The 9804-nt window shown below is 40.1% G+C and overlaps 1 protein-coding gene across 2 annotated transcripts in view; it reads left to right on the plus strand.

The window, feature by feature from the left end:
* Window positions 1-9320, plus strand: part of Apip (APAF1 interacting protein) — a 26377-nt gene extending 17057 nt beyond the window's left edge. Inside the window, exons 2-7 of one of the 2 annotated variants that reach the window (NM_001106492.2) lie at window positions 177-277; window positions 3619-3667; window positions 5091-5208; window positions 5919-6054; window positions 8276-8443; window positions 8801-8980. In NM_001106492.2, the coding sequence (NP_001099962.2) occupies window positions 177-277; window positions 3619-3667; window positions 5091-5208; window positions 5919-6054; window positions 8276-8443; window positions 8801-8900 (672 nt within the window). In that variant the 3' untranslated portion in view covers window positions 8901-8980. Of the gene's footprint in view, window positions 1-176; window positions 278-3618; window positions 3668-5090; window positions 5209-5918; window positions 6055-8275; window positions 8444-8800 lie in introns of those variants that run through there. The other variant, XM_039104529.2, reaches the window with a different exon arrangement.
* The last annotated feature ends 484 nt before the right edge of the window (window positions 9321-9804 follow it).

Consider the following 9804-nt stretch of genomic DNA (forward strand, 5'->3'; position numbering starts at 1 on the left):
AGATGCCCTTTCCTTCAGTCTCTGCTTCTTACAGCCCATTCCATAGAGTTAGACCCCCTTTACTGACCAATTCCAGATTGTCAAATAATTAAGTCCATTTTCTAACTATTTGAGAAATGCCAGCTGGAATACACAACTTTAAAAGTCTATTTAAAAATCATTATCTTCTGTTTAAGGACAAGGAACATCCCAGATTCCTGATCCCAGAACTTTGCAAACAGTTTTACCATCTGGGCTGGGTCACTGGCACTGGAGGAGGAATCAGCTTGAAGCATGGGTAAGTTTCTGGCTGATCTCAGCTCTGGGAGGTCTCTGTTTCAGCAGGCACAGGTGGTGTGTCCAAACCCAGCTGATAATCAGTTTAATGTGGTACTGAAGCTCTATACTTGACTTAGTCAACAGCTTATGCAACCATGGCTATGAGAATTCTCTCAGCACAGATAAGCATGTTCCCCAATGGCCTGCATGTCCATGTGTGTCTCTCCCCCCGCACCTTCCCCTTCCTGTGCCCCATGCACCTAATGGCTAACGTGTCACTTCAGCTTTGTGCAAAAGTTCAGATTGTTTTGCCTAAACTTTCAAGTTTTCTTATGCACAATATACCTGAAACTATCATAATTTGTTCCTATTTAGGAAATCAAGTGCCTGTAATTTAATTTCCCTGATGTATGATTTATTTCTAAATGCTGCCTTTAGTTAACTACTGTTTATTTGCAAGTGCAGAAAATGGCTTTGTATATAATAGAGCTCCTACCAAACTGAGCTAAAATACTCATTTCTGGCTTTTTAAAAAATGTATACAGCAAAGTTAAAAAGAGTAGAATGCAAACTCAAGAGAATTTTTTAAAGCAAGAAATTGTACAGGACTTCTTTCTAGAAGAACTTTACCGTTCTACAAACTGATTATGTGTGGCCAGCATAAACCATTTATTGGCACATCTCTTAATATGTAATGAATTTTATAGCACTACAATCAATTTATAGGAAAGTTGCATCATATGTAGGGTTTTGTTTTTTTTTTTTTTTTTGATATTTTTAATAGGCAAGGAGCGCCCCCTAGGGGCCACAAGTGGGAAGAATCAGAATTGTAAGGCTTTCTTTGACTTTGTTTTCTTTACAGACTAAAATGGCCATTTTTAATAAGGCCTTGAATCTTATCCCTAATATTTAAGTGACTTTATTCACCCACTCATATTCATGTTTCTGGTGATGGTTTTGTCTTTTCTGTCAGACTTTTGGTGCAAATAAAGTTGAAAAGACATGTTAAATGTAGTCGTTATTGTATTAGAATCATACAAACAGTAAATTCTTTGGGAATAAAGAAATACTGACAGGTTAACAAACAGTAGATTCTTTAGTAATATAGAAATGCTGGGAGGTTTCAAAGTTTGGCTGATAATACCACTTCAGCTTACCTGACTAGTGTGTGTGTGTGTGTGTGTGTGTGTGTGTGTGTGTGTGTGTGTGTGTGCTTGACAGCAAAGATACACATAGGGATTGAAACTGAGCACAGGCATAGGAGTCATCAAAGTAAGTCCACGACACTCGACACTCAGCAGCCGGTGTCTTTTGACTTGGTCTGTAACGTTTAGATTTAGCATTTCCTGTTTTCCTCAATGTGTGCCAGCCACACTAAGCGGGTTACATGCTGTTAGAATCATATTTGATTAGCACATATTGCAGATGAGCTATGTAGGTGCAATATTTCAGTGATCTTAATGAATAAAAACAGACACACCTGGACACAGATGTAGTATGGACTCCTGTTTTTGTTGGTTGGTTTTTTGTTTTTTTATTGTTGTTGTTTTCTTGTTGAGAATGAGAGAGCGGGGAGAGTATACAGAAGAAAACTCCAGAGCTCATTCTCTGGAACCTCAAATTTTGTTTTATTTGTGGCTTATAAAACCAAGCATATGTTACCCCCTAAAGCAAAAGCTGCCATTTTTATTCTTTCCGTATTTCTCCTTTTGCATTGGTACTGACATGTCAAAAATTTACTTAGTTCGGCCTAGAATTACTCAGAGTTGATCGAAGTCTAAATGAATTCCCATTTACAAAGACAACAATACAGACAGATTTAGCACAGCTAGAACGTCTCCGTGTCCACAGGTCTGGCGAGCTGATCTCTAGGGCCGGGGAGTGTGGTCCCTGCCCTTACTGTGGCTCCAGAGGGGGAGCTGCCACACTGTTGCCTCTGGCAGCAGAGATTGAGTGCTTCGGCTGCTTCAGGAACCTAATGCACACATGAGCTCCCCGATTCTGCTGGCCTGTCAGGCCTCTGCTGTCTAGACTGAAACTCATTTCACCCACGTGCCTGTCAGCCCCAAGTCTCCATATAGACCATCCTCGTCTTCACTAGGGAGCCTGCGGTTCCTGCCCACTGTGCCTCTCTGCCTCCACGGCAGAAGCTCGTGTCCCGTGCTCAGGCTCCATGGTTTCCATTCTGTGGCAGCTCATGTATATGGTCTGACAACTGAAACTGATGTGAGCCAGAGGACCGTTCTGTGAGTGGAGAAAATGAGGGGCAATTGGAAAAGATGTTGCCAGTCAGATTTGAAAGCACCATAGAGGACTTTGTGGAAAATGGTGCAGAGGATAGATCTAACACCCATAACAAAAGCCATTTCTTCCCTCCACACTCTCTCTCTCTCTCTCTCTCTCTCTCTCTCTCTCTCTGTCTATCTTCTGGTATAGGTTGTTGGTGTATGTGTGTACATTTGTGTGTGTGTGCATTTGTGTGTGTATGCATTTGTGTGTGTGTATGCATTTGTGTGTGTGTATGCATTTGTGTGTGTATGCATTTGTGTGTGTGTGCATTCATGTGTGTGTGTGCATATGTGTGTGTGCATTCGTGTGTGTGTGTGTGTGCATTTGTGTGTGTACACGTGCTTTTTGTTTCAGATATTTGTTCACTGTATATCCCGAGCTAGTCTTGAACTCATGATCTTCCTTGCTCAGCCTCCTAAGTGCTGTGATTATTGGCATATGCAACTTCATTCAATACCCTTTCTGCATTTCTCACTGTCAAATAATCTCCAAGATTTACAAGCTTGTCATAGGAAAGGCTTCTACAAAGTTACCCAGTGTTAATGCTGTAATTTAGCAAACTGTCCAGCAGATGGCTCTGCACTTCATGACTTCAAGCAAAAAATTTAAACCTCATTCTTTGCAATGCAGAAATGTTCTTAATCAGACATATATTTTGCCTAATTGAATTTCAGAGTTAATATATTTTGCATAGGATACTGACATTCTGTTCGTCCATGCCAAAAAGTGCTAAATACTACATATTCAGATTTATCTATCTTTCCACTAGATAGTTGTCTCCTTATGTTGTTGTGGTGGTGGTGGTGGTGGTGGTGGTGGTGTGTGCGCCTGCCATGAAAAGAAACACACATATGTGAAAGCAGGAAGAACAGAAGTAGGTAACACAGGTTTGCTCTGGCTTCCAGTGTTTATAGTGTCTTGGACTCACTCTGTGCACCTAGCTCCTTCACTCAACCAAGCAACCATGGGTGTATAAAGAACATTAATGGTTAGACTGCAAGGCTACACTTTATTTGTGCAAAACCAAAAGTTTAGCTAAACAAAAACCAATTTCTATATTTCTGTTACCAGCAATGAAATCTACATTGCTCCCTCAGGCGTGCAAAAGGAGCGCATTCAGGTATGCTAAAGGATCTTTCGTAAGCCCTCCCCCTCTCCTTAACCGCTGCTCCATGAAGCAGAATTGCTTCTAAAAGGTCGTGTTACTTTGGAAGGGTAGCTCTGTTGTGATCATTTAAACAACTAATCAACAAACATTTGCTAAATAACTATTAAATATTTGTTAAGTAATTATGACTTTTTTTTTGTAAAGTGGCCAGTATGTTCCACATAACCAGAGTGTATTTTAAAATCTCCTTCAGAGCTGGAGAAGTTGCTTACTGGTTAGGAGCACTGGCTCATAACCTCTGCTCTTGCAGAAGACCCGGGTTTGGCTCACAGCACCTGTGCAGTGGCTCACAACTACCTGTGACTCTAGTTTCAGGGGATCTAAAGCCACTCTTCTGACCTCTCGGGGGAGCAGGAATTCATGGGGTATGCATACACACATGCATGCAAACACTGTGTCATCCCACCTTTATCAGACTAGTGAGGCCACTGAGGGGCTCGGGTCACACTAACTGGTTCATATTTTCAGTGGCAAAGCTATTCCAATTTAAAGAGAGGAAATTTTGTTTCATTTTTAAAAACTGGCATTCAATATCAATGCTAGAATAATAATACCCTTCAAATCAAACCAAATACATAAAACATTGATTTAAAGCAAGAAAAAAGAAGAGTTTCTCTCTTAATGAAAGTTTATACTATGGTCTGTGATAAGCCCTGGGGTTTGAAAGTTCAAATCAGAAATATGCAGACATCACTCTAGAAAGCTGGATTAACACATTCCTGAATACTTGAAGAATAATGTCATTACCAAGTTTCTCAGGGGATAAGAAAATTCTGACACCCACCTGCAAATGTTGATTTCTTCATATGCTTTTTCTGAAAAATAGTTGCGAAACACCAGACCTAAGCCCCCGAACTATCAGCAATATCATTCATTATCTAATGGTTTTTACATCTGGTTTTATCCTTCAAAATCTAAAATAAATGATTTTTAACACTCAAGTTTTTGATGGTATAAAACTTTATTTTTCATTTTATTGGTTTGCGTGTATCAGTGTTTTTTCCTGCATGTATATCTGTGCACACTGTGTGTGTGCAATTCCCATGTAGACCAGAAAGGGGCATCTGGCCTGCTGGGACTGGAGTTAGATGGTTGAAAGTCCAGTGTGGGTGCCAAAAACAGCATCTAGGTCCATTGAAAGGGCCGTCAGTACTCTTAACCACTGAGCCATCACTCTGGCCACAGCATAAAACTTTTAAAAAACGTTTTCCCAGTACTAAAGTTGTAGAAAACAAACATGAACATTTAATTTGAATGTTAAGCACATTTGCATATGCATATATAAATATACACAGGAGAGACATGTTAAGCATTGTTCTTTTTTAAAAAGCAAACAGACAAATCCCTTCTTTTCTTTTTCTCTCGCTGTAAATAGCCAGAAGACATGTTTGTTTGTGACATCAATGAGCAGGACATAAGTGGGCCTCCAGCATCTAAGAATCTTAAGAAAAGCCAGTGTACGCCTCTTTTCATGAACGCTTACACCATGAGAGGTATGCAGAAAGGAATCGGTATAAAGAACAGAGTCGGCCTCCCTAAATCAAAGTAACTATGACTTCAGTCAACAGCTCCCGAGTAGCCATTGTGTGCAAGAACTTGAAATGTTTCAACCCGTCTCACTCTCTCATCAGCCTGTGAAGAGGGTCCAGTGTTATGCCACTTCCCTACTAGTTAGTTCTTGTCTGCTTGACACAAGCTAGAATCGTCTGGAAAGTGGAACTTTAGTGGAGGAATTGCTGCAGTCAGCCTGGCCTGTAGGCAGGTCTGTGGGGACATTTTTGTGATCAGTGACTGATGTGAAGATCCCAGCCCACTGTGGGTGTTGCCTTTCCTGGGCAGGTAGTCCCCGATTGTAAAAGGAAGCAGGCCATGAGGGCCAGGCAGTCAGCAGCATTCTTCTATGGCCTTTGCTTTGGTTCTAACCTCCAGGTTCCTGCCTTGAGTTCCTGCTCTGACTTCGTTCAGTGGCCCAGGACATATGAGCCAAGTAAACCCTTTCCTCTCCTATGTTGGCTTTGGTCAGCATTTTATCATAGCAACAGAAACTAACTGGGAGACCGTCTTACCCACTACCAGTTCCTAAGGTGGAAAAAGTTAAGTCCATAACCAAACACGCGTACATAGAGCTGCATCGGAATATATGTTGATTTTTCTCTTAAGACCGAAGTTCTCTCCACTGAGCATCTGCCCCTTCATCCTGCAGGAGCAGGCGCAGTGATTCATACCCACTCTAAAGCTGCTGTGATGGCTACCCTTCTGTTTCCAGGACAGGAGTTTAAAATTACACATCAAGAGATGATCAAAGGAATAAGGAAATGTACCTCTGGAGGGTATTACAGGTATACTTTCTTATTAAATTATTTGGCATGTGTTTCTCCTTCTCTTTGATAAGTCAGACCATGATCCTCTTATGCTTCTAATGAGGTGCAGTGGGATCTGTGTTCAGTAATACCCCACTGAGCACTTTATGTCCACACGCATTTTCAGTGACAGACTCCTCCTCCCTTCCCCACCCTTGGAGAATTATTAGCAACATGAATTGTGGAGCGTTTGCTCTATTAATGTGAACAAAAGTCTGGTCTGAAATGTCTGTCAAAACGGGTGGGGCAGCCTGTTTCAGCTCCGAAAAAGAAAGCAAGATCTCCTCACCTCCACTTTATCTTCAGGAAGCTTGAACTGGGACCACCATTAGAGTTCATATTGACTTAATGTAGTTCTGGAATATGCTCCTAGTCATTAAAAAAAAAAGAAAAGAAAGAAAATAACTTTCTGTTCATTTTAATTAAATGACTATATTTCAAAATTTGTGATGTAACCAACATAAAATTGTAGAACAATGACTTTCTAAATTTAAATAAATCTACCAGTCTACAAAAATGTAGTCACCATATATTAATCTAGACTGGAGGGGCTTGAAGAAGCAGGTTCCCGGAACCCAGGTACAAGTCGAGCCATGCTGTTGGTTGGTAGCATTCTTCTGAACCTTCACTCTTCTTAATTTCCTACAGACCCTGTTCCCTCTCCCCTTCAGAGGAGAGTCCTCCCTGTTACTAAAGTAAAGAAGGTGATATGTCTTACTGTGACTACAGGGAACAGGTTGGACTTGTTCAAACCAGTGTGCTGGGAAATTCATTTGATTTGATTTCCTTGACTATTTATTGTGTGCCTAAAGCCATCCTTGACACTCTGAAAATTATGTAGAAAAGGTAAAAGTTAAAGCAGTGGTGTACGAGCTGAGGACTCACAAGGCCCAGGGTTCAGTCCTCAGCAGCAGAGCCAAGCAAAACAAAGTCAGCATTAAACACTTCCTGTTACCAAGTGAGGTAAGCATGCGTTAATGTAGCTGCTGTCCACGTTGGAAACACTGTGCTCTGCTAGAGTGCAAAGGATACTAAGGGCCAGTCAAAGGACTTGTGTGGCTCTGTTTCACATGTATTTAACTTGTGAGGATCGATATCCTCTTGGTAAAGTGAGGGATGGGCTTGAATTATTTTCTGGTCTCACTGTGCTTTGAAATTATTTTGTGCCTGGAAATATTTCTGACTGTGTGGTATATGCTATGGGAAAATACAAGTCTGCCAGTCTTCTGGGTAGTTTCAGGAAAGATCTGAGGCCAGCAATTCTCTCCTTCCAATTATACAATGAATATTGTATAATTACTTCTGTCTGAACTACAATGGAGTCATGGGCAAGTCTATACTACCATGATAATGGTTGCCCAAATTATTAATCACACAACAGCTCCCTAGTCTATGCCAGCCTGAAAGTGGTCATTTCTGATAACACTTTGAATGCTTATTAAGTTTACTCACTGTTCGATGAGAAGGCAGCCTGAAAGAAATCCATGATTAAATGAAAAGTTGTCTGAGTTGTCATTGGTTACAAGGGAACTCAAGAAAAGGCTTAGATTATTTATAGCAAAGTTGCTTGCTTGAACTTTGTTATATTCTGACTTTATTTCATGTATTTATTGAGGAAAAAGGTAGAAAGTTCTAATACAGCAGATTTGAGATTATTTTGAAAGGATTATCGTAACCTTGGTAATTGTTGCTAGAAGGGTCTTTCTAATCTGGTGCCACAAACCACACCTCTATTGATTGGTTTGCCTGTCAAGACATTTTAGGATTCTGCCGAGATGAAATATAATGATTTCTTTTTATACTGCTGGGAAATGTTCCTATTGTTAATATATAGTTCAATGTCTCTTCCTTTCTGCACTTCTGTGTGTGAGGTATATCATCTCCTATCTCATGTTTAAAATGTTATGATTATCTTTGCTTCAAGGAAATACTTGTATGATCTTGATTTCTTTGTTAGGTTCTGGTATACTGTACAAGTTCCTGCCATCTAAACTTAGGGCTGCCTGCCAAATTCCAAAGGTGTCTTTTGGTATAAATGTTTATACAAGATATACAAGACTCTTGCCACATCTTGTTTTGAAGTTGGAGAAATCGGAGTGCTATTTAGAGATAAAGAGTTTCTGACTGGTTACTGACGGGAAAAATCAGAAATCGATTATTGATACTTTAATGGGGGAAAATGTCTTGTTCTGTCTTACAGATACGATGATATATTAGTGGTACCCATTATTGAGAACACTCCTGAAGAGAAGGACCTCAAAGAACGGATGGCTCGTGCCATGAATGAATACCCAGACTCCTGTGCAGTTCTAGTCAGGCGTCACGGGGTGTACGTGTGGGGAGAAACATGGGAGAAAGCAAAAACCATGTAAGACCGAATCTGAGGATATTTGGTACAAATCACACTCAGAATGTGGAAAGAACTCAACGGGTTTAGGATTTAGAATGAAATATGAGTCTTTTACATATTGTTGGTCAACATGTTTCAACTTCAGTAATCTATGTTACTTGTGGAGAGCTGATTTTCACTCTGTTGAATCATTGGGGAGTAGTGACTGAATCAGCTTTCAGTTAGGAAATTGTTGGGGTCAAAACAGAAAACCTTTGGTATAAGATAAGAGAAAAATGTAGGAAGAGCAGAGCAGAGCTCACATAGGGAGATATGGGGATCAAAAGAGCTCTGTCCAGACACACACGTGCAGGCCTTTTGCTCTTTCTTCTACAGGTGTGAGTGTTATGATTACCTGTTTGACATTGCTGTCTCCATGAAGAAGATGGGGCTGGATCCAACGCAGTTCCCAGTTGGAGAACATGGAATCGTATAAGCCAAGTGGACGCCTAAGAATCTCCAAAAATAAAACAAACTCAATTACGCCTTAAATAAAACTCTGCTACTTTTAAATGAGTTGGAAATTCTCTTGATGTCACTAATTTGTCACAGAATACTACCAATGGTCTCTTATACTGAATACTACCAGATAATCTCCTGTGACTTTAAATTCTTACAGTTTTAGGGGACAGGGAGGGGGGAATAAGAACGTATTTTATTTAGTGTTTTCTCATTTTAAAGATTATAAGAGAAATGTTTGCCTTCAAGTTAATTCCTTTTGTGTGCATTCTCAGAGAATTCTTTTTTATCTTTAAAGCACTGGTAATCATAGAATTTCCTTGAAATTTTCCACTTATTTATGGGATAACCATTTTATTTTAAGTTGATGCATAAAATATACATGAACTATTTAAAATTAGTGTGTCCTTCTTACTTGATGTAAAGATAATTGTATTGATTTCCCTTATATACTGTAGTACTTCTTCTACACAGGCTTAGTGAGTACCCATCATCAAAAATATTAAGAGCATTGTGTGAAATTCCCTCCAGTCTAAGTTGTCTGAGTAACAAATGAAGTCTATGTTTATCCTTGGTTCCCATCCCCGAGATACCTCATTGTATATTGCAAATATCCCTATATCTCAGCACTCAACATGATATAGGGCACTTACTGTACATTGCTCTCAGTTATAAGATTCAAATTGAATGATACCCAGTGCAGGGTTTCCAGTGGAGTAGCCAAATATTCTACTGCTGAACTGCACACCCCATCCTGCTTCTTATGAGAGAAGATGATCGCCACCATTATCCAACCTGTCAGGTCACCAGCTTCCGGATTATTTCCTTCATCCATTCCCTCACCTTACCTGGACTTCCAGACCCTGTCTCTACCCATTCTT

Source organism: Rattus norvegicus, chromosome 3 (assembly GCF_036323735.1).
Source record: "Rattus norvegicus strain BN/NHsdMcwi chromosome 3, GRCr8, whole genome shotgun sequence".
Lineage (NCBI taxonomy): Eukaryota > Metazoa > Chordata > Mammalia > Rodentia > Muridae > Rattus > Rattus norvegicus.